General features: G+C 40.8%; 2 protein-coding genes across 2 annotated transcripts; both read left to right on the top strand.

Annotated features, from left to right (window-relative positions):
- The first annotated feature begins 293 nt into the window (after positions 1–293).
- On the top strand, positions 294–11,620 carry LOC114776086 (aryl hydrocarbon receptor-like). Its single transcript, XM_028966694.1, has 8 exons — positions 294–449; positions 1,003–1,184; positions 2,628–2,702; positions 8,527–8,743; positions 8,985–9,077; positions 9,355–9,464; positions 10,382–10,730; positions 11,263–11,620. Exons 1-8 carry the CDS (start codon positions 391–393, stop codon positions 11,618–11,620), a joined length of 1,443 nt encoding a protein of 480 aa, XP_028822527.1. The 5' UTR covers positions 294–390.
- Positions 11,621–17,254: 5,634 nt separating this feature from the next.
- LOC114776087 (NADH dehydrogenase [ubiquinone] 1 alpha subcomplex subunit 10, mitochondrial-like) lies at positions 17,255–22,927 on the top strand. The gene is made up of 10 exons (XM_028966696.1): positions 17,255–17,415; positions 17,494–17,662; positions 17,788–18,003; positions 18,372–18,458; positions 19,331–19,452; positions 19,884–19,963; positions 20,048–20,102; positions 20,820–20,905; positions 21,706–21,814; positions 22,705–22,927. Exons 1-10 carry the CDS (start codon positions 17,356–17,358, stop codon positions 22,771–22,773), a joined length of 1,053 nt encoding a protein of 350 aa, XP_028822529.1. The 5' UTR covers positions 17,255–17,355; the 3' UTR covers positions 22,774–22,927.
- The last annotated feature ends 1,856 nt before the right edge of the window (positions 22,928–24,783 follow it).

The following is a 24,783-nucleotide window of genomic DNA, read 5'->3' as shown; positions in this document are numbered from 1 at the left end:
GTTTCCAGTTCAGGCCCCCACTTTTGGGGCGGTTCCCATATCCACCGCTAGATGGCGCTGCATCAACGCAAATAAAAAACTGAAGCGGTGGGTCACATGTTGCAACGCAAGTAATCTCTGTAATGAAATATTAGTGCTTAATTTATCTAATTAATCAATCCAACTTCCTTTGTATCGCGTTTAATTCTTGTATTTATATATAAACCAGGGTAGAATATAATGGATTCCCGGTCTCCTGCCTCCGACGGTTCCTGGTCCGCCCCGGACTCCTTGGCGAGAAGAGACGCCGAGTGTGTCGGGATTGCGCCAGATTTCTTTCGGGAATCTCACTTTTCCCACATTGGGACGTGTGAGTGGCAGCGAGATGTCTGTGAGCTCCGTTGGAGAATCATGTTTTTTCCCGATGTAATCTACGCGGCGAAGAAGCGGAAGAAACCCGCGCAGAAAATGTAAGAGTGAGAATTTTCTCAAAAACTTCGATTATTGTGGAGCGGGAGATTTCGCACAAAATAAGAATCACAATAAAAAAAATTAATAAAATGAGTGAATTATTATACTCTTTAGTTGAGAACAATGAAAAGAAAGTGTACAAAATAATAACAATAATAAACAACAGCCAATACCTTCTCTGGCTTCATAATAACAGTAGGCGTCTCTTCATCTCGTCCAGACCTACACAACGACATCCCATTGTAAAGTTTCTCCCCTTGCACACGCTACATTAAATCCCCATAACACACAACAGAACACATTTACCCGTAACATGGTTAACTATTTGCAGTCCCCGGGCACGCCCGTCCTGTTGGCGCTTATCTCACCCGCAAGGCATGCATTCAAATGTAGTACCTACTCAAGTAGTATATGATTTCGGATGCAGCATTAATTAATATTGTTATCGCAATATTCAACAATAATATCGCATGTCGCATATTTTCCCAATATCGTGCAGCCCTAGTAGTGCCCATATAAATATGTTCATTCTATCATTTTCACTCTTATTAGTAAAGCTACTCCTGATTGTGCAAAATCCAACCCATCGAAGACGCATCAGGACCGGTTGAATGTGGAGCTGGACAGGTTGACTGGTCTTCTGCCCTTCCCAGACGATGTGTGCTCTTGGCTGGACAAGCTATCAGTCCTGCGACTGAGCGTTGGCTACCTCAGGGTTAAAAATCTCTTCAGCGGTGAGTCCGAGTCATTGGTTGACTTTAAGAGTTCTAGTACAGGCAACGGTCAATGTAATATGTTATGAAACTCAGCCATATCCCAATGATTGTGCAACTGTAGGACCGAGATGCCATGTATATCTAATGTTACCCCATTTTATTATATATTAAACATGATACATTATTACGGTGGTCTAGTGGGTAAGGAAGGGGACTCACAACCAAAAGGTTGCGTCCCCACACACTGGTCCCCGGGCGCCTTTCATGGCTGCCCAGTGCTCATAAAATTGTGATTGGTTAAATGCGACTCTTTTCATTGTGCGAATTGCTAGCAAAAAAACAATCACTTTCACTCATGCAATAGACCTGATTGTAAAGTAAAATGTATAGCAGTCAAGTTCCACATTTACATATCCCTATGTGAAATCATAAACTTTGATATCACAGCATGTACCGCTTTTTTAAATTTGTCCTCTGCATTTAACCCATCACCCGGAGTGAGCAGTGGGCAGCCTTGAGAGGCACATGGGGAGCAGTATGTGGGGACGGTGCTTTGCTCAGTGGCACCTCAGTGGCACCTTGGCAGATTGAGATTCGAACCGGCAACCATCTGATTACGGGGCCGCTTCCTTAACCGCTAGGCCACCACTGCCCCACATTTGATACAGGCCCTACAAAAGGGAAAGGACCAAAAGGAAACAGATGGAATGAAAATTGTGTTCCCATAAAGCACTGTTGATGAGAACTTGCCTCATTCAAACATTGCTTTAATAAACTAGTTAAAATACTTGAATTAATTAAGAAAAATGTACAAAACCTGACTCTTCATCTTTGACTGTATGGTAACCAAATTCAGCCATTTTTCACTCCACTAAGCAGGACTATGTATACATTAAATGGGGGTGATTTTGTTTCTCTCATTTACAGTTCTTTTGAATGCACATTTTATATTGTTTAAGTTTCTATTAGTTTGGTGATTTATGAACTTCAGAGACCAGGCTGACGTAGGGGTTTATCTGACAAAAGAAATACACAAAGTCTTCCAGAAAATGGGTTATGATCCAATTTCCATAATTCCAAAAGGTATGTTTGGTGCATCACCAAAAGAACGCCATACTCATGGTGAAGCACAAATATCTTGCATTGGGGTTGCTTCAGCAGGAACTGGGGTGTTGGGAGTTTAAATACCAGTTGCTTAACCTTTCTAAAGAAAACGAATGGCTTTAATAGAAAATGAAAGTTTTGAAATGGCCCAGCCAGAGCCCAGACCTAAATTCAACCTGAGATTTTAACTTGCCATCTCCACTGCACTCCACTCAGCACTCACACATCTGGACTCATATGTCCGAATGCTGTTCAGTTCAGCATTTAACACTATAATTCCACAACAGCTCACACAAAAACTGATCCAGCTGGGGCTCAACACCTCCTTGTGTAACTGGCTGTTGGACTTCCTCACAGGAAGTCCACAAGCAGTACAGATTGGCAGTAACACATCCAGCACCATCGTTCTAAACATGGGGGCCCCTCAGGGATGTGTGCTGAGCCCCCTTCTCTTCACTCTGCTGACCCACGACTGCACTCCGTCACACTGCTCCAACCTCTTCATCAAGTTTGCGGATGACACGACTGTACGGGTGAGTAGTAACCTAGTGGGTAACACACTCGCCTATGAACCAGAAGACCCGGGTTCGAATCCCACTTACTACCATTGTGTCCCTGAGCAAGACACTTTACCCTAAGTTGCTCCAGGGGGACTGTCCCTGTAACTACTGTTTGTAAGTCGCTCTGGATAAGGGCGTCTCATAAATGCCGTAAATGTAAATGTAAATGTCTAACTACAGAAGCGAGGTGAGCCGCCTGGCCACGTGGTGTGGAGACAACAATCTCTCTCTGAATGTGGAGAAGACGAAAGAGATTGTTGTTGACTTCAGGAGAGGAAATACTCAGCATGCTCCTCTGACCATCAACGGTGCATCTGTGTAGAGAGTGAACAGCACCAAGTTCCTGGGTGTGCACGTCACTGAGGATCTCTCCTGGACAAACAACACCACTGCACTGGCCAAGAAAGCACAGCAGCGTCTATACTCCCCCGCAAACTAAGAAGAGCAAGAGCACCAGCCCCCATCATGTACACATTCTACCGATGAACCATCAAGAGCATCCTGTCTAGCTGCATCACTGTGTGGTTTGGAGCCTGCAATGCGTCCTGCCAAAAAACTCTCCAACGCATAGTCAGAGCAGCTGAGAGAATCATCGGTGTCCCTTTCCCCTCCCTCCAAGACATCTACAGCACGCGTCTCACAAAAAAAGCCCTCTGCATAGCTCCCTGGGCGCCTGTCATGGCTGCCGACTGCTCACTCAGGGTGATGGGATAAATGCAGAGGACAAATTTCACTGTGTGCACTGTGTGCTGTGCTGCTGTGTATCACATGTGACAATCACTTCACTTTACTTTTATTTGTAAGTACCATGGGTCTGAGAGTAACGCAATTTCAATTCTCTGCATGTTCTGTACATGTGTCAGAATTGACAATAAAGCTGACTTTGACTTTGACTTGACTTTGACTGAGTAGGACCTTCCACAACAGATGCCCTCGTAATCTGACAAATTTGAAATGCTTTTGCAGTGGAGAGTGGGCAAATATTGGCCAGTCATGACTTGCCCTGCTGATTGACTCCTACCCAAGACGACTAAATGCTGTAATTAAATCAAAAAGCTTGTTGTACCTTTTTTTTTTCAACTAACAGACTAATTTATTTTCAATGAATTGACCAGGTTATCAGTCTCATTGATGGTGGGAAAATGGTTAATTATTTATTGTGGCATTGTTTTATATTTAAAAAACATGGTGTTTTAACACTTTTTTTTATATCCACTGTAGGCTAAAACAAGAACTTTTGCATAAACCTGTGTACAGGGAGTGCTGAATTATTAGGCAAGTTGTATTTTTGAGGAATCATTTTATTATTGAACAACAACCATGTTCTCAATGAACCCAAAAAACTCATTAATATCAAAGCTGAATGTTTTTGGAAGTAGTTTTTAGATTGTTTTTATTTTTAGCTATTTTAGGGGGATATCTGTGTGTGCAGGTGACTATTACTGTGCATAATATTAGGCAACTTAACAAAAAACAAATATATACCCATTTCAATATTTATTTTTACCAGTGAAACCAATATAACATCTCCACATTCACAAATATACATTTCTGACATTCAAAAACAAAACAAAAACAAACCAGCGACCTTTCTTTGCAAGGACACTCAAAAGCCTGCCATCCATGGATTCTGTCAGTGTTTTGATCTTTTCACCATCAACATTGCATGCAGCAGCAACCACAGCCTCCCAGACACTGTTCAGAGAGGTGTACTGTTTTACCTCCTTGTAAATCTCACATTTGATGATGGACCACAGGTCCTCAATGGGGTTCAGATCAGGTGAACAAGGAGGCCATGTCATTAGTTTTTCTTCTTTTATACCCTTTCTTGCCAGCCACGCTGTGGAGTACTTGGACGCGTGTGATGGAGCATTGTCCTGCATGAAAATCATGTTTTTCTTGAAGGATGCAGACTTCTTGTACCACTGCTTGAAGAAGGTGTCTTCCAGAAACTGGCAGTAGGACTGGGAGTTGAGCTTGACTCCATCCTCACCCGAAAGGCCCCACAAGCTCATCTTCGATTATACCAGCCCAAACCAGTACTCCACCTCCACCTTGCTGGCATCTGAGTCGGACTGGAAGCTCTCTGCCCTTTTCCAATCCAGCACGGGCCCATCCATCTGGCCCATCAAGACTCACTCTCATTTCATCAGTCCATGAAACCTTAGAAAAATCAGTCTTGAGATATTTCTTGGCCCAGTCTTGACTGGCCACTGGCACTGGCACTCCAGTGATGTTGCAGCTCTGAAATATGGCCAAACTGGTGGCAAGTGACATCTTGGCAGCTGCACGCTTGACTTTTCTCAGTTCATGGGCAGTTATTTTGCGCCTTGGTTTTTCCACACGCTTCTTGCGACCCTGTTGACTATTTTGAATGAAACGCTTGATTGTTCGATGATCACGCTTCAGAAGCTTTGCAATTTTAAGAGTGCTGCATCCCTCTGCAAGATATCTCACTATTTTTGACTTTTCTGAGCCTGTCAAGTCCTTCTTTTGACCCATTTTGCCAAAGGAAAGGAAGTTGCCACAGAAATTGCGTGTCTGCAGTCACGCAATTTCTGTGTTTTTGTGCAATTGTGGAGTACACACAAACACACACACATTCATGGGTCAGTTTCCCATTCATGGATTAAACCTAGCACTAGACTAAAAGCATTTTTGTATGGATAATTGCATTGAAGTCCTGTTAGTCAGGACTAGGACAGGAAACTGACCCTATATGTCCAGTTAAGGCCAAATATGTACATACACCTGAACCTGAAACAATCCAGACACAACAAATTACATAAAGGTAATGTACAGGTCCTTCTAAAAAAATTGCATATTGTGATAAAGTTCATTTTTTCCTGTAATGTACTGATAAACATTAGACTTTCACATATTTTAGATTCATTACAAACAACTGAAGGTAGTTCAAGCCTCTTATTGTTTTAATATTGATGATTTTGGCATACAGCTCATGAAAACCCAAAGTTCCTATCTCAAAAAATTTGCATGTCATGAAAAGGTTCTCTAAACAAGCTATTAACCTAATCATCTGAATCAACTAATTAACTCTAAACACCTGCAAAAGATTCCTGAGGCTTTTAAAAACTCCCAGTCTGGTTCATTACTCAAAACCGCATTCATGGGTAAGACTGCCGACCTGACTTGCCTGTCAGTGTCCGGGACTCAGACACAGTCTCAGTGTTTAAATTAGTGGTGGGCCGTTATCGGCGTTAACGTGAGACTCTTATCGGGCGATAAAAAAAATATCGCCGTTAATCTATTCACAGAGTTGGGTTGGGAGCTTGGTCTATACTACGCAAGCTATTGTGTCAGACTTAAATGGTTACACTAGATTTCTAAGTATATTTCTTCTTTCTTTTATTTTCTTATTTTCTAAAGACTTTTATTTTGTTTTTGAGACCTGGTTTAGTTCTCTTGGACACATGGCGTGAGTTGTGAGAGGTGCGTGGGGTTTGTGTGCAAAAAGTAATTTCTTTCATTTTAATTTATGTACATAAGAATATTTTTTATGTTCTTTTAATACTGTATATTGTAGAGAGAGGTGCTGAAAGACGCGATGTTCTGACGCGACCTTGCTTTTTGTACAGGAATGCAGTATTGTAAATTGTGAATGCTTTATGTTAATGTTCAGTTCTCTTGGACACATGGCGTGAGTTGTGAGAGAGAGAGGTGCAGAAAGACGTGATGTTATGACGCGACCTTGCTTTTTGTGCAGAATACACTTTGCACAGAAAATCTCTTGGGTGTCAGCTCATCATTTGTGGTTCAAGAAACGAAATCAAAAAGTTACACAACGCAGAAGAAGAACTGCTACACTATGATGTCTTTCACCTTGATATTTTAGCGCGGATGTATACCTAGCCGAATTGCACTGTAGGGGGCGAGAACGAGTCTTCGAACTGTGAAATTAGCACATCAAATGTGACGTGGTAACATGGATGCAGCTATTTAACTGAATAAACAGTTGGTAAACACAAGTACATCTTATTGAACATAATTTATTTTCATCACCAATTATCATAGTAGAACAGCTTTCTCAAGCAGTTTGTGATGCATTTTGGAAACAGGAGGTGAGCCCCTGGTCTAATGTGCCACCTAGTTTGAGAAACCTGTTCTCAAAGACTTACTTTTAGTCATTATTTGGGTAGCACACATATTCTGAATGCCTTCGGCAGAATTCAAATGAGCCATTTTAATCTAGATTAATCTAAAATATAAATTAATCTAGATTAATTCCAAGATTACAGTGAGATTAATCTAGATTAAGAAAATTAATCTATGCCCACCTCTAGTTTAAATCCAATCTCAAAACCAATCTGTTTTCTCTGGCTTTTTGTTAGTCCTAGACACTCATTTCACTTCACTTTGACACAGTGTCAATTATAAAGTCCAGTTTATCACAGAGTCCCCCTGTTAGACACAGACAAAGTTAAATTCACCCTAGTTAGGCTCTCCTAATTAGGGTACCGGGCCACTCTAGCACCAATTTACATTTACATTTACATTTTTCAGACGGCCTTATCCAGAGCGACTTACAATCAGTAGTTACAGGGACAGTCTCCCTGGAGCAATTTAGGGTTAAGTGTCTTGCTCAGGGACACAATGGCAGTAAGTGGGATTCCAACCCGGGTCTTCTGGTTCATAGGCAAGTGTGTTACCCACTAGGCTTCTACCACCCTATAAGATCACCTTTCGTCCATGGGTGGGCTTGAAACACCAACCTTTCGGTTAACAGCCGAACACGCTAACCGATTGCGCCACAGAGACCACACACAATATACCACTATTACCACATGAGTGCCTTTTGTCCATCATTGTATTAGTCTCTTCTGGAAAGGTAGGATCTAGATTTTGTTTACTGTCTATTTATAAGCTCAGCTGTAGGACTGTGTAGAAGTATTAATTGTGTGGTCTGTAACAGAGTGAATAAAAAGATTGTATTCATAGTTGGGGTCCTAGTGAACCAGAATTGATCTCTTCATCGATGGTAACTTGACAGCACGTTGTAAGTCGCTCTGGATAAGGGCGTCTGCCAAATACTGTAAATGTAAATGTAAACATTTCAGTATCGGTCGTACGATGCCACCGTCTGCCGCTGCTTGTTTGTTTTCTCCGAGACAAGGAATCAAGCACCCAGACTACTGGCAGACTCCAGTGTAGAGACAGAAGATAAATCGTGGTTCCTGACAACTGCTAAACGAGGACATAGCATGGAACGAACCAGAGGGTCACCACAGCCACCACCACCATTACAACTACAGGGATCTTCAAGTGGACCAGTAACATCATTATGGACACGTAATCTAGACTCTGACACTAGACTACATTCTGGACTTCTCCAACCCTACAACTGTAGGACTTATTGTTATATTGTACAAATCATCACCAGCCCTGCACTGACACCATTTGCAGGCTCACCCTGGAAGGGGGTCCCTCTCTGTATCACTCCTTCCCAAGGTTTCTTCCTTTTTTTTGGAGTTTTTCCTTGTGTGTAGAAGGGTTAAGTGTGGGGGGTGTCAACTGTAGTTTCCATCATTGACACCTTCAAGCAAGAGGGTAAGACACAGAAAGACATTTCTGAACGAATAGGCTGTTCCCAGAGTGCTGTATCAAGGCACCTTAGTTGGAAGTCTGTGGGAAGGAAAGAGTGTGGCAGAAAACGCTGCACAATGAGAAGAGGTGACCAGACCCTGAGGAATATTTATTAATTTTGCTTTTATTGATGGGATTTTGGTTCTTTCCAGACAATCCAAATAGCAGCGACATCACTCAGAACTTTATCAGCTATGACCAAGAGGACATTCCACCAGAGAACTCTTCTTTTCTGGAATGGACCTTTGTCTTCCGTACCTACTGTAATAGAGCAAAGAGAAAAACACATACACACTCACACTTGCAGATGACGTACCACTGACTCTTCTGGTTCAATTCATAAACTCCTCTCAATTACCCACAAAGCCTTGAATTGTCCCACGCCCACATTTAATTTAAAATAATGATATAACATAATAATAATACTAATTATAGTAAAGATACAATTCTTTTAATTTGAAATGTTTCGTTTTTTTTATGTGTCCAGGCTTTAAACATTCAGGGGCGGCTGAAGTACCTCTATGGAAAGAGCCAAGTATACCAGAAAGTAGTATACTCAACTGGCTCTCTTTGCGATTGCTATGCTGATGCTGATATTTCAGACAAAGCACAAACTGGATTTTGCGCCAGTGGGAATTGATTCTCGGTACCCATTAGAACTGGCACTGGCATTCTTCTTCTTTTGCATGCACTTTGGTTCATGAAAATGTAGTGGAACTGGGAATAAAACAGCTGCTACCGCCATCTCCTTTTACACACACAAAATCTATGGATGTTTCATGAAAAATCTATTAACTTTAGGAGACAAATTTAGTTAGTTAGCAACATTGAAATACAGTACCAGTTTCCAGCTATTGATGATATCTTGTTTTTTCTTGTAAATTATTTTGCAATAAACTCCTCGTTTTCATCTTCTCTGGCAGGGGCAAAATTGTTCTTGGTTATACAGAGTTGGAGCTATGCATGAGAGGATCTGGCTATCAGTTTATTCATGCTGCTGATATGATGCACTGTGCTGACCACCATCTCAGAAGTAAAATGATCTTCATTTTCACTGTCTGTAAATTATAAATATGCTGAGACCTACATTGTGCAGTTAGTGAATCTGGCAATATTTATTATTTTTGCATATTCATTATATTCAGAAATGTAATCAGAAGTAATCCCAAAATTAAGAGCACTCAACTTTTATCATATTTATTTACAGTTATCTGAAAAGTATTCATGCACTTGGAATTATTGTAAAGAAATAAGAAACAAAACAAATTTCCCCCATTTCACTTAATTAATTTTGAGTATGTTATGTTTGTCCATTACTTAAAACTTAAATTGAGAATCCATTTAATGTTCCTGGGAACAAACTAGAAAGAATACCATAAAAACATGGATTTCATCATTGCCCTAGAAGACCCTAGTGTGAGTATTTTTTACTTTTTATTTTTGTATTTTTGATATTAACATTTGAACACTGCTCAAAAAATAAAGAGAACACAAAAATAATACATCCTAAATCTAAATTAGTTAAATATTCTCATTAAATACATAGTTTTACATAGTTGAATGTGCTGACAACAATGATTGCAATGATCAACACATGGAGGTCTTGATTTGGAGTCACACTCAAAATCACACTACAGGCTGATCCAACTTTGCTGTAATGTCCTTAAAACAAGTACAAATGATTGTTTGCCCTGTAATTCAATAAATGGATGTTAAAGCACCTGCGCCTGGGTCCTCCCTTTTCTTGGTGTTGTGACACATACTTTTTTCACTGTGACAGAACTGCGAGGAAGACACTCAGATAGGGAGTGACTAGGAAACACCCAGCAGATTCTGTAAATAAAATTTGCTTTTGTCAGTAAGGTGGGCAACTATGATATTTTTAGGATACTAGGATGAATGAATATTTTATACAATAATTTTGTTATTATTTATTTTCCCTTATTAAAGAAGAAGGTGAGGAACATCTTCGCCAACGCACGACAGGTGAAGCTGTTCTTTACAAAATTGGTCCAACTTTTGACGTTACAGATTTCCAGAGGAATGGCAAGGCTTTTCAGGTAAAAAAAACACTCGATAAAGTGTTCATGGAGAGCCAGGCTCTTGTGAGCGTCCCCAGTGACTCCTGGCAGGACGATGCACTGCAGATTAAAGGCTTAGCAAAGGAGGTGCATCTAAAACCAATGTTGTCTGGCAGTCTCAATGAAATTCTCACCAATGACATTTTCTCCTATGTGGAAGAAGCAATGTTCAAGGAAAGGCAAGGTCTGCAGAAAAGAACCTTGGGAAATGGCATCAGGTCTTCTGAAGGACAGAAGAGTAATTGTGACAAGTGTTTTGGTGACAATGTAAAATCTCAAACAAATCTCAAAGAGCACCAGTGGCACTGCTTGGAAAGACTTTAGGTGAAACAGACCCTGCCATCTCCATGCCTTCTGTGCAGGATTTGGATCTGACTCTAAATGAGTCAGTTGTGCTGCATGGACGAACTAATTGTGTCAGTGTGGAACAGAATGGTTCTGTCACATTCAGTAAAAGTGAGAGTGGGTCACACAGTAGTTGCAGTTTTTCCATATGTAAAGGCTGGAGCCCTCAGAATGGCCATTCAGGGTTTATTAGTGAAATATATTACCAAAAGCAGACTCCCCATCCTCAACATTTCTCAATTCAAGTGCCTCAGGTTCCAAACTGTACCAATAGTGTCCACGACGTTCCTCCTGACAGGTGGTGCAACACTAAACTAGCAGAAACTGGCGTCCAACTAATGAAACATGTCCCATTTTCTAATGACTGAACAGTTATCTTGGACAGTGGTCTCACACCCTCATTAGACCTCCTGCTGAATCAACCAATGACAAAGACCAGCACAGTCCAATGAATGGCAACTTCTCCTCACCCAGCAGCTGCATGTTTGAGAGACATTCCGCTTCAAACACCAGTCCCCTGCATCACCCCAACCAGGTGGTTACTCCCTCATCCAGGAAGAGTATGCCTCAGATGCAGAGTCCCCCTCAGGCATCTTGCTATGTGCAGCGGGGATACAATGAGCCAGTCATTGGCACAGCTTCCATCCAGCAAGATAAAATCTGCATAAGTCCGCCAACTTGCTTGGTGGAACCAAAAGCAATGTCTGCTGAGATGATCAACAAACAGTATCTCAGCTGCAATGGACAAACGCAGATAATCTGAAATCATGTGGTGATTAAAACTGTAAATTGCAGAATGATTATAAAATTTCACAGACGTGACAAATGACATTTTTACTTTGTCAGAGTAAAAATATTCATATATAACATGATTGACTTTGTACAGTGGCTGACAAGTGCAAAACAAATTAACAATTCATAAAACAAATGAATATTACATAAATCAAATATATATCATGCAAAAGCAATTTACAAAAACACAAAACACGCGAAACGGAAAGGGTAGGTACGATAACCCGAAAGTGGTGTCAGTGAAACAGTTTCAGGGAGTACAAGGTGACTCTTAACTCTGCTCAGTCTTTTTAAAAAAAAATACAAATCTAAAGGAAACACAAAAGCGGCCAGTTGGCTAAAGTAGTCACGTACAGATTCAGGCACAAAACACATTCTTCCGGTGGGACGTACCTATTTTGAGTCGTGGGTTGGTGATTGGTGAAAGGGTTTCGTGTTTTTTGTAAATTTGTTTTCATGTTTGCTAATTTCTTTCACAAATTGTAAATGTGTTTTATTAAATGTTAATTTGTTCATCTGCCACCGCATGTTTGACAAAAAAAAAGAATAGTAAAACACCTCAGGAATATTGCACATCTGGCCAAAAACAATAGTCCCTGTTCTTTACCTCCTTTTGACACTGGAACAATGTATGTCTCTGAGAATAATATCAACTGCTTCAATGTCTGAACCAGCTTTTTGCATCGAGAAAGACAGGAAGAGGATACTTGCTTGAGGGATACTTTGAAGTTTATTCAGCTTTGCAGTAAACTTAGGTGAATGTACATTGTAGTACACTGATCAATGTAAAGTAATAATGTAACAACAGTAATCGGTTGGAATATTGGCAAGTCTGAATGTGAATTATCCCTTTTGTATCAACAGCCATATTTTGTACAAAGTAAAATGTTACACATTACAGTTTTGTGCCTTTTTTTTATGATCGGATAATACAATGCCCTTTCTCCCTACTACCCACAGAAGAGGAATTTTGTTATAATGTGTACAATGTATTTTTTGTATTACTGAGCACATGACAATTTATGACAATTTGAATTCCCCATGTGTGTGTATTAGGTGGCCAAAATTATTTTATTAGCATTTATTACATATCTAAAAACTCTTTATTCTAATGAATGAAAGGCATACATGTGTAACATCTTGTTTTGATTAATGTCCCTTTGTGTTTTACTCATAAAAGAAATCAAAATTTTTAATGCAGTATTTATGTACACCGCAAAGTTTCTCTTGAAGGCTGCTGTCTCTTTTCTTTCTTCATCGGGGACTTGTCTCCCCCTCAGATCGTCCCACATGATCAGAATACAGCTAACTGACAAATTTAACGCCAATCTGAGACAGTTGAAAGAGTTGTTCACCGCCGGACCTGCTGATCCAGTGAAGTTTCCTCTGCCCCTACTTCACCTTGCTTCTTTCTCATTGCCATTTCCTTGTCTCCTTCTCCTCCTGTACCCACCACAGAGCTCTCTAACAATATAGAAAAATGCTCAGACATGAGCTGCTTAGATGGTACACGGTCAAGATGATGAGAGGGGCACATTTTTAAATTTTGTGTGTCTAATAAACTTGTTTAAAAAGCTGTGCTTATTTCAAATCATATTGTCCACCGCCCTACAACTGAACCAAACAGTCTCATTTTGGGGTGGTGCTCCAAATAATGGTGTTTTGGTAGCAGCCTGATGACAGGGAGCCACTCTTGGTATCGCTGTCTGTGCTCTATGATTTTACTTAAGTCATCACTATGCACAGGGGAATCAACAAGTTCTGTGATGTCCTTCAGATCCATAAGAACAAACCATGCAGGCTCATTTTCAGGTACAAGAAATACAAAAAATATGGCAAGAATCAGAGCAAGCTCCAGTTTTCATGATATACTGTTTTTTTTGCGGCACTACATGAGGTCTGTTTGTCTTGTCACCCCATTTGAAGGGAAAAGTTCAGAATGGCATTGTTCAGGTCAGCTAAGGTGAAACTTTCTGTATGTAAGCATGGTTAAGCAATGAGCTAGGATTATACCTTCAAAAACATCATGGGCAAGATCTGGTGGATAGCCGAAGATCATATGAAAGTGAGACAGTTGTTTTGTGAAGACACATTCCTTTGTCACTCCACAACAACCTGTACCTGTATCTGCCACTACACTGAATACTGTACTTTTAACTGACTCGCCAGTGGGACAGCAGTGGGACTTAAACACCCAGATCTTACAGAGTCTTCAGATGTTTCAAAATAGGTTCCAAGACTTTATCATAACCATTGGTCTTAACATCCTCACTTTTGCACAATACTGACAAGTAGATTGATTATAATGAGAAATTAAACTCTGGAGGCGAGTTGGTAACATCCAATAAACAGCACAAAGCTTGTGTGTCTTTCGTGAGTTACAAATGGGTTCACAGGTTTCAAAGTCATCCACATAAAATAGGGATCCTTTGATCCCTATTTTCCTTAAACCGCGGACCATCTCTTGAGGACGTGTATGGAGATGACATTCCAGAATATGTGCACCCCTGCTTTTGATAGCTCTCAAGAACCTGGTCTATGAAGTCCCTTCTACTTAGCAGCTGCTGTAAGGACATCAGTATTGGGATAGATTGGAAATGAAGTTTCTTTTTAACGTTAAGAATGTATTGAACTGGCTCTATGACCCTGAAATTCTCTTTGTAATACTGCTTCTGCAGATATACAGTACTCAGAGGGCCACTTTTTTTGTATGGAGCTTGGCACATGGTTACCATAAAAAATTGCATGAACAGTTTCTCTAAATATGAGACCGACAACAGGGAGGTTTTGCTGGTACAATAGATCACTCACAATGTCACAAGATAATGGGACATGTGCAGAACAAATCAAATGATGCAGTTCCCCCATAAAACACATCAACAGTTGCGCTTGGCACATGAACCAAATGTTCGAACTACAGCAAAGCAGCTGCAAATCTTTGATCTGTGGCTTTCCGCAAGTCTTCAGTATGAGACTGACTATGTGAAAAAATAGCAGCATCTGACTGCTCTTGTAAAATGCACGAAAAGAGAGAGAATTCCTACCCGCCAGATGAAGAAGGGCATCAGAGCATTGGTTTGACCTCGTTTATCTGACTCCATTAATTATTAGCAATGTATTTAAACTCATCTGATGTAACCTGGACATACAGAGGCATGGCACAATATGTTAAAAGAGTAGAGGAAGGAAGAGGAAGAGTGGAATCAGCATTGAATTAGTTAATTTGATGCAATGGGTGAAATTGTAAAAATGTTAAAAGATGAGAAGAAAAAATTATGAAGAGGAAAAGTGTTAAATTAGTTGATTTTGTGAAATTGGTCGAAAATTGAGATTTTTGTCTCAAATTTGCATATTAACACAATGCTTCTCAATAAATTTGGTGATGTTTAAAGCATGTAAAATTGTCAATTGTCTTAGTTGGAAAACTGAAATTGTGACCGTTGCTCTGAATGAATGGGCTTCAGTTGGAGGATGGAGGGATAAGGGGAAATAAGTTAAATGTGGTTAATGTGCATTAATCTCACAGGTAATGACATCTACATAGAATAGTTTTATATGTACATCAATTTGAAACATGTGCTGTTCTTGAGTTTTTTTCCTATCAGAGGAAATAAGAGCTGCTTTTTGAGTGATTTCAGTACTCGTATTCATCATAAATCTGTGCATATGAGCAAAGTTCCCAGGCTAATTCTACAGTGAAAACAGTGTTGGGCCAGGCAGGGAACGAGTGGTAATATTTCTAATATTTCATAATTTTGAGTTGATACATAGATCATTACCATATACATCTTAACGGTAATTTCTGAAACTGATTTGTTTTACGCCCCTACAGGCGTAAAGCTGGTATTGTACAATTTAAGGTGGAACGGACAATTCGAATAAGGAGCCAACTTCAGCGTCGTGCGAAACTGGCACTACTTCTGCGTTGGAGCCGCTGGCAAAAAGCGCGTTTGAACTAGATGTATTTCAATAAAAAGGACATACTTTTCTTGCACAAAAAAAAAAATCATAAAAAAAAATGTTTTCCACGGACGGCGCACAGAAATGCTGGCTCAGACTGGGAACATACAAAAGTTGAACTTGAAACAAACAATTTCTCAGAGGTCAAGATTATTTATTTACTGTAATAATTATTCACTAAAAGCGATGGGTTAAATGCAAAAAAACATCACTTTCAAAAGCGATCGTGCTGGGAGGTGGAGTCCCCTGATATGATGATTTTTATTAGATTTTTTGCTTTTATATCGTCTTAGTGGTCCATTAAATACCGTATCTAAAGTATTTTTCTGAAATTCAGCCGTGGTGCAGAATTACAGCCACTTTTAACAGCTCATTGTTGTTTACTGAACCTGAGTCTTCTGGTTCATAGGCGAGTGTGTTACCCACTAGGCTACTACCACCCTATATTTCAAACAAAACACCAGACAAACATTTTCAAAATGAGCAGAGATGTTCAAAATAAGCAGAATGTTGGAAGGTGCACAAGGCTGGAAGTGTATTGTTGAGTATAGCAGTTTTTTGGTAATGGCAGTGCATTGGAGTGTATGGAGCAGCCACTAAACAGGACAGAAACAGACTGCAGTGGACTGTACGGACAGCAGAAAGGATCACCGGTGCCCCCCTGCCCTCCATCCAGGACCTGTACCTCTCAAGATCCAGGAAAAGGGCAGGGAAAATCATCTCAGATCCCTCACACCCTGGTCACAGACTTTTTGACCTGCTGCCCTCTGGCAGACGTTATGGAAGCCTGCAGACCAGGACCACCCGACACAGGAACAGCTTCTTCCCCCTCGCCATCTCCCTCCTAAACAGCTGATACTGTCACACTGCGAATCACCTAAAATTGCACACTGCACTTTATGTACACTTTTTGGTATACATTCTGTAATCTCTGTATTTTCTGTTTATATGTCAATGAGGAGAGAGGTGGGATGAGGAGAAGAGCAGGCATTCACTGAAATTACGTCATCAACACTTCCTGTATGGAGTTTTATCATAAAAAAATACCTTTAAAATTAAATTTCGACTGAGGTGCCACTGAGCAAAGCACCGTCCCCACACACTGCTCCCCAGGTGCCTGTCATGGCTGCCCACTGCTCACTCAGGGGATGGGTTAAATGCAGAGACCACATTTCACTGTGCCCACTGGGTGCTGTGCTGTGTCACATGTGACAACTAATCACTTTCACTGAGCTGCCGCTCTCTGAACTGTGAAGCAGAATGACCAAAGCACTCTTTACACCCATTACCATTTCTATCCACTGCAGGACTTTAGACAGGTTAGAGGAAGTCTAATATTAAGTCAAGAGGAAATTAATATTAAGTCAAATTTTCATAATAGGCGACCTTGAACCTACACTGTGACAGCACCTTGGCGGTTCGGAACATTCACACATTTTTATTGTCTTAATTTAGTGCAACACTTTCACATTCTCCTGCGATTTTGATTTTTTGTTACGGACAACCCAGTCAGTGAGATGCAGGTGTAATGGGGAGGGGTCAGCCAGCCCAGATGATCTGGTGTGACGTCCCCTATTAGTTGAAGGGAGAAGGTGAATATTAAAAAAATATTGTTTACGGACAGGCACCACGTGGGCCGCCTATGCATGACGCAATCCACGTGCGACCGCTTGCATGAAGGCCACTCGTCGTCCTGAAGTCCGGAGAGCGACGCTGCGGGTCAAAACATAGGTGAACTCCTCGGTGATGCCGCTGCGGGCGATTCGGTTGCTTGCGGCCTTCAGGGGCGGAATAAACCTCCGAGCGGTGAGTCTTCTTTGTGGTTTTATGCAGGTTCTCGTGTCGGGGCGTCTCGGTTTCAGCACCGTCTGGGCTTCATTGCAGGCCCGGATCCACACGAGCCCCGGCAGCAGCCTGCGGTATGGCTGGTGGTCGTACGCGCTGGGCGACAGGGCAACTGCGAGGTTTGGCCAAAACAGCAAGATCATCAGCGTAGATGGCAACCTGGCGTCGGGGAAGGGAGCCGCAGCCCAGAAGCTGGCAGATAAACTCGGTTCGACGCGTTTTTCTCGCATTTAACACGTTTACCCTGCGAAAGACTTTAATTGCTGCATCAGATATTGGCTGACCAGTTGTTTACGGCCTTGCAAATGAATGCGCGTTGGTCATGTTGTGTAGGTATGCTGTATATGCCTGAGGTGGACACGCACTACATTGACAAAATGACGAAGGAAAAGGTTCCCCTTGACTCGGCCTACAATGGCAACTGCAGCCTGGAGCGATTCTACAACGACCCAAAGGCTACGGACGGAAACTCGTACCGCCTGCAGTCCTGGATGTACCTGATGCGGCTTCTGCAGTACTCAGACGCTGTTGAGCACCTGCTCACCACAGGTATGGTTCGGGTGGTAGTGGCCTAGTGGGTAACACACTCGCCTATGAACCATAAGACCCAGGCTCAAACCCCACTTACTACCATCATGTCCCTGAGAAAGACACTTAACCCTGACTGTCTGCAGGGGTACTGTCCCTGTAAGGCACCCTGGACAAGGGCGTCTGGTAAAAGTATTGTTGCCATCTGGGGGATGCAACAGCTGTTTTATCAATATTCATCCTTGTGCTTTTCTCTGTGGGGGTGGTTTGCATGGGTGCTGCATTGAAATATAATGTCAATTTAATTTATGGGGAATTTTTTTTTTATATCAGTCTCATTGATTAATGCAACGCAGTGATAACTAATAATAAATAATGCTTCATTGCAGGCCAAGGGGTTGTCTTGGAGCGCTCTCCTTTCAGTGACGTTGTGTTTCTGGAGGCCATGCTGAAGGAGGGGTACATAAGGAAGCAGTGTAAGCCGAGTTGTGTGCTGCTGGTCACATTTACATGGCTCTGTCAGTCACCACCAGGGTTTGAAATGAGCAGTTATGCAAATCACAGATTAAAGAGTGCTTTGGACATTTTGTTTCACCATTCAGAGAGCGGCAGCTCAGACAGTCGGATCTGGAAAAAAACAGATAAGACTTCCTGTCTGTACCAAACATTGTGGTTGGTGAATGGTGTTGATGATGTCAATGCTCGCTCAACTACTATAGGCTGCTCTCCTCCTCATTTGCATTTTAAGCTACAGACACTGAAATGCCGTGTCTTGTGAAATCTCATTGTGGAATTGGATCAAAGTGGCTGTAATTCTGTGCCATGGCTGATGTTTGGAAAGAGACTTCAGATACAGCATTAGGGGACCAACAACACCAATATAAAAAAAATAAAAATAATTTCATAATAGGGGACCTTCAATATCTTCTCGTTTTTTAAGCAAGTATGTCAGAAGGCATCTCATGGTTTGTTTTAGAGTAGTTTTATTTTCAAGCACCCCTCCCAACATACAGACACACACGCCTGCACTGTATTTCTTTTCCTTGTTAATTTTGCATATTATAGTTAATCCTGTACTGTTACTGTGTTGCTGGGGATTCGGTTTTGATTCACGCTGGGAATTGAAATGTTAATTTGTATCACTTCCACTTTCTGTAATGATTGCGTTCTGGACTCAAAACAAATTTTGCTGTTCAGCTAAATATGATTTAGCTGAACACAAAGAGTGCAAGATTGCACAAGTGGAACTTTTGCATTCTCTTCTGCATCCCAGCTCATCAGTGCACAAATGGAATATCTTTGCTGGTTTGGTATCTCATTGTTCGTTCACTCTATTCTCATACTGTAGGTGCTGAGCATTATAATGAAATCAAAGGGATCAGCCTCCCCGAATTTCTGCCTCCCCACCTTGTCATCTACATTGATGTGCCTGCTGAGGAGGTGCAGAGGAAGCTGCAGGCATCAGGCAAGGTGAGCCACTCTCACGACTGGATTACTGTAACCCCCTTCTAGCAGGTCTACCTCTGAATGCCATCCGGCCTCTACAGAATGTAGCAGCTTGACTAGTTTTCCCAAATTCCTACCACCCCACTATTACGCTCCCTCCACTGGCTCCCAGTAGCTGACTGTGGCCTACTGGGGCAGCGGTGGCCTAGCGGTTAAGGAAGCGGTCCTGTAATCAGAAGCTTGCTGGTTTGAACCCCAAGCCACCAAGGTGCCATTGAACAAAGCACCGCCCCCACACACTGCTCCCCGGGCGCCTGTCATGACCGCCATAAAAAATATTACCACCTAACCTGTGGTATAATCCATGGATAACCATATAATGTTTTTTTTGACTGGCAGTTTATTAGGAAGATTTTTTTCTGTAGTTTACTGCTAATATAGTAATATTTTTCCAGCCCTATCTTCAGAACGTGTCTCTGTCATACCTGAAGAGCATTGAGACCGCCTACAAGACTAACTTTTTCCCACAAATCAGGTACTATTTAATTGAATTAATGATTTTATGCACTTCTTCATTGTTTATACATTTACTTTTGTATCTTTTGTGCTGTTTTTCCAGTGAGCAGGCAGAACTCCTGGTATATGATGCGACTCAGGCAAAGGATATTGAGAAGGTACATGGCAGAGAGAAGTAAAGGCATTGTTGTTGTATATTGGTCATAAATACTATTCAACCGACAGTCCCCTGGCTCAAAGAAGACCCCCAAATGACAAAGAGCTACGTTCTGTTACAGTTGTGGTTAGAAGTTTCCATACACACATGATGTCATGGTCTTGAACTAATGAGAAGTTAATTGGCCTTGTTATATTAGACGGTGTATTAGGGAGGTTTCTGAATGAGTGCTTGTATTCTTAGTGATGGGACTGTAGATTTAAATGATTCCAATATCATCAGTTCAAATAAGTTATTGGGTGAACACCCAAATTAGTTTGATTTTTTTCAGAAACTACCCAAGAAAGAAGCTGTTACTCCAAAATAGTCCTTCGGTATAAACTAGAGGAAAGTTTTATGGTCATGACATCTCTGACCACATTAAAAAGTGATTTGGAGGAGGCTTTCTGTACCAACTGCCAAATATGGTGGTAGCTTTAGACCCTGGACTGTTTTGTGGTATTGGTAGACTGCACAAAAAGGGTAGGTTGTTGAAATTTTGGTTCAAAACCTGAAGTGAGTACTTTTCAGCAAATCACTGTTCTCATCTGTTTAATTTCATAGTTGATATGATACTGCAGCTTTATGGACACACAACCTGGCCATGTTGAAATGGCAATATCCACCTGTTTGGTTCAGGTCAGTCAGCACCAGCCTGAACACGTTGTCTTATCATTAGATTGCTGAGGACATTGAGTACCTGAAGTTTGACAAGGGACCTTGGCAAGAACAGGATGACGTCACCTTCCACTATATGCGCATGAAGTGAGTGTGTAAATGTTTGTGTTTATTTTTCCATTATGGTGTGAGTAACAATGTATGGATATTTTATGAATATTGATACTGCCCCCTGCAGAAATTTATGAAGCGATTTGCAAATTAATTAATTCCTAAAATTTCCTTTCACTGGTCATGACTTTCGGGTTCAAATCGTGCCGTTACATGAACACAAAATTATGGGATTTATATTACGAGTACATAGTATATTGTCATTCTCTTGAAGTTTATTAACTGACTAAACAGAGACAGGCTGCTCAGTCTGACTTCAGTCTGTTAACCATTCCTGCCATATCCCGGACTGGAGTCGGGGAATGCAGGCTAGAGCTGGACATCAATTTCGATCATTTTAATATGGTCCAGCTTGTACGGTTTGAACTTCCAGTCTATAGTACCTATCATTTCCGTATGATTTGCTACCTGTAAATAAATAAATGTTTTTTGATGAAATGTTAACTTGATTTGCAAATCTTGACCACATATTCAAAACTTTGGGGCTATCTCCTGTTTTCCCATGGCAGGTGGTGAGAATTTATTTTTGCAGGGGGATTTATCTGAACACCACATCGCAATTTATATTTTGTTTTCATTCACCATTCAAAGTCACACCCACCCCGTACAACAGTGAAGCTTTCTTAAAAACACATTTTACGTGTCATGTGTCTGATTGCACAACCACAGCCCAGGGAATGGATATTCCGTGTTTTTACCTCAAATAATACTGTTGATTGTGAGATGTTTGTCACATTTAGCAGAACAGTAACTTTTAGTCTTTTCTCTTCATTCAGGGTGGAGGATAAACAGCTTGTGGCCAACATGACCTGCATCCCACGCTTCATTCCTGAAATCACCATTGGGGCACATGATGTGGACAGCAGCTATCATTCATTCAGATCGGTATGCGTTTCAATATCACTTCTGATATGCCAGTTCTATAATAATAAAAAAAAAATAAAAAAAAAAAAATATATATATATTGTTCTTCCCCTCATGTGCGTCATATTGCACTTGTTTCTTATCCAGTGTCGTCTGCTGTAAATGTTGTCAGCTTGACAAGATCTAGGAAAAACAAGTAATAATACTAGAACACACACTAAACCCTGAAACCAAGAGCAGCCAGTGGTGTGGGGAAACCTCTGTGTATTCTGAAATTTACACAAGCTGTACACTGACTACTTTACATTGTACGGAACTATCAGAGTTTCAGTGTTGCCCCAAGGAAAGACATGATAAAATATTAACAAAAATGTGAGGGCTGTATGGCGTGCTGCGAGCGCCATAATTAACATAATGAATTAATTAAACTTGACATGAATTATAAATAAAACAAAAATTGGCCACAATCAGCTCATTATGAATTAGCTCTGTCTTTCAGTCTGACCCATCAAAGTAAGTGGGTGGGTGAGTGAATGTTCACTAACTGCTATGTTCGAAATGTGAAAGGTTGTGTAACCTGAACACATTTGCTATATAGATTAGCAGTGTTGCAATTGCATGGAGATCGAGCCGCCGCAATACCATCATGTTTCAGTTCAGTTTTTTTTTTACTTTTAATAGCATATGCAGCAGCAAATTTCCTGGCACTTCATATGTTTACCCACATTCTGCCTTATTCAGCAACAGCAGTGTTCCACTGGCTTACTATTTTTTACAATACAAAAAGATGAGGTCTTATTTTACCACATGGTTCTAGAGTCTGAAATGATCTATTGTATATTTGCTTAATTGCTTGATTTTTAGCAGAATGCATCTGCATTTAGGCATAAATTTTTCTCTTTCTTTCGCAGTTACCCGGAAAGCAGTTTGCCGAAGGTTATAATGCAGAAGTAGGCGACAAATACATCTGGTTGAAGTGAGCAGCAGCAAGTGGGTGTGGAGGCCAGTGCAATGGCGAATGCTGATTCCCCCCTGCTTATTTCTGAGTGTCAAGTAAATTCTTCTATAAACGTACATTCTTGTTCATAATAAATTATGTAAATGTTTTGAAATGTATTAAAAGAAGAATTGAAATCTTTTTTTTTTTTTTAAATACACAAGTACTATTGCCATCATCAGTATGACAATGAATGCCGTGTGATTCTCTAAACAGTTTTCATTTGATTGCAGTTGTATTTCCTTTAGCACTCTATACCAATCTCCTTCATTTGAAAGATACATTATACTCAAGGGTTTTCTGTCAGAGGGAGGACAGTGTATGAGTTTTTAGTTTTGCTAAATGAGTTTGTGGAGTGCTGGACAGTTTTAGTTTAAGGGATTTCTTTGTGCTCATGCTGATGTTTGGATTCCTCAGCACAGTGCCACCAGATGAGCACCTGATTCAGAAGACCCTGGTGCTTGTTGCGGTCATAATGTTATGGTTGGTCTGTGACCATGGAAAGCCAGCCAAATACATGTAATCTAGTGCTTCACTAGAACAGCCTTCTTTGAGAGAACTGCTTGTCCTTTGCTCCTATATATGGGATTCTGTGGCCATCGAGTTGTGGTATTGTTACTGTTATAAATTACAATTACAGCTGACATTTGTTTTAGATCAGCAAACCCCTAAATATTAATAAACCGATAGTTAAATATGATTTAATAATTTATAATTCAAGAACCTAAAATGAATGAGGTACAGAGCTCAAAAACCAGAGTTTGAAATTCAAAATCATATTTCAGAGGACCATTCAGATGCCACAGGAATGTGTAGTATTCATATTACACATTCCTGCACACAGCCAACCCAAAGAGCCGCACAAATGGTTTAAAAATGTACAGAGCTATAAAAAAAGAAATAAGATCTATTGATCTAGCCATCCTCTTAATTGATTAAATACACCCCATTCTCTGAGCATTAGTGCTGTGATTTACTGAATCCAGGCCTCCTATGATAACCATTATGAAATTTTTTAAATATCCAGTAGGCCTCAGATCCCTGGGTTTGCTCACAGTAAGGCCCAAGCAGAGCAAGCACTTAAAAACAAAAACCAGCAGCATTAGTTCCTCCCCTCTGAAGGAGTGTGTGTGGGAGCTGTCAATCATTAGGTTCCTCTCATTCCAAACTCTGTTTATAGAAAATAAATGTGTTCTGGGTTACAGAAATCATTACACATTAAGAGAAAGGGAACCTGCAGGACTTTTTATTATATACAAATTCCAAAAATGAACCAATACATGAATTAACCATAGAGAAAAATGTAGAAACCATGGTATTTATTTTTACAAAAAATAATAATGAAAACTTATGTGGTGAAATGAAAGAATATGGAGGACATTAGAGGATTAACTGCCTTCGTATCTTGACACTTTGCTGTCCAATTAGTCGTGTCCATAGTAAGCATCCTTAACTGGAAGCAACAACTATGATTAAGGAAACAGGCACCTCTCTCATCTGATTGGGTCATATTTGGCTCTGAGTGTCTCTCAGATTTTTATTGCTCTCGCTCTACTGGTTCAAATGATAGATTCATTTGCCTCTTGTAACATTATTTATTGGAATGATGAGACATTCATTATTTCTACTTTGTGCTGGTTTTCAGCTTTCATGCATTTGTGTGTGGATGCTACTCCTGAAGATGTCTTTCAGCATTTAAGATTTAGTATGGAAAGACCATTCAAATAGGGTGGTAGTAGCCTAGTGGGTAACACATTCGCCTGTGAACCAGAAGACCCGGGTTCGAATCCCACTTACTGCCATTGTGTCCCTGAGCAAGACACTTAACCCTAAATTGCTCTGGGGGGGACTGTCCCTGTAACTAAGTCGCTCTGGATAAGGGCATCTGATAAATGCTGTAAATTAAATTCAGCAAAGAAAGGGACAGGTTGCGGTCACAAGCTGAGGGACAGGTGGGGTTATAGGCTGAATGACAGATGGGGTCACAGGCTGA

The sequence above is a fragment of the Denticeps clupeoides genome, unplaced genomic scaffold, assembly GCF_900700375.1.
Source record: "Denticeps clupeoides unplaced genomic scaffold, fDenClu1.1, whole genome shotgun sequence".
Taxonomy (NCBI): Eukaryota; Metazoa; Chordata; class Actinopteri; order Clupeiformes; family Denticipitidae; genus Denticeps; species Denticeps clupeoides.
This window is presented reverse-complemented; position numbering and strand designations above follow the sequence as displayed.

Bases quoted from the DNA above. Each gene is read 5' to 3' on its own strand.
- LOC114776086 (XM_028966694.1), top strand. From the start codon at position 391: ATGTTTTTTCCCGATGTAATCTACGCGGCGAAGAAGCGGAAGAAACCC. The intron at 9,078-9,354 runs GTACCCATTAGA...CTTCTCTGGCAG, and splicing joins CCAGTGGGAATTGATTCTCG to GGGCAAAATTGTTCTTGGTT. The intron at 10,731-11,262 runs GTCTTCTGAAGG...CACCCTCATTAG, and splicing joins ACCTTGGGAAATGGCATCAG to ACCTCCTGCTGAATCAACCA.
- LOC114776087 (XM_028966696.1), top strand. From the start codon at position 17,356: ATGCCGCTGCGGGCGATTCGGTTGCTTGCGGCCTTCAGGGGCGGAATA. The intron at 20,103-20,819 runs GTACATGGCAGA...TCTTATCATTAG, and splicing joins AGGCAAAGGATATTGAGAAG to ATTGCTGAGGACATTGAGTA. The intron at 20,906-21,705 runs GTGAGTGTGTAA...CTCTTCATTCAG, and splicing joins TTCCACTATATGCGCATGAA to GGTGGAGGATAAACAGCTTG.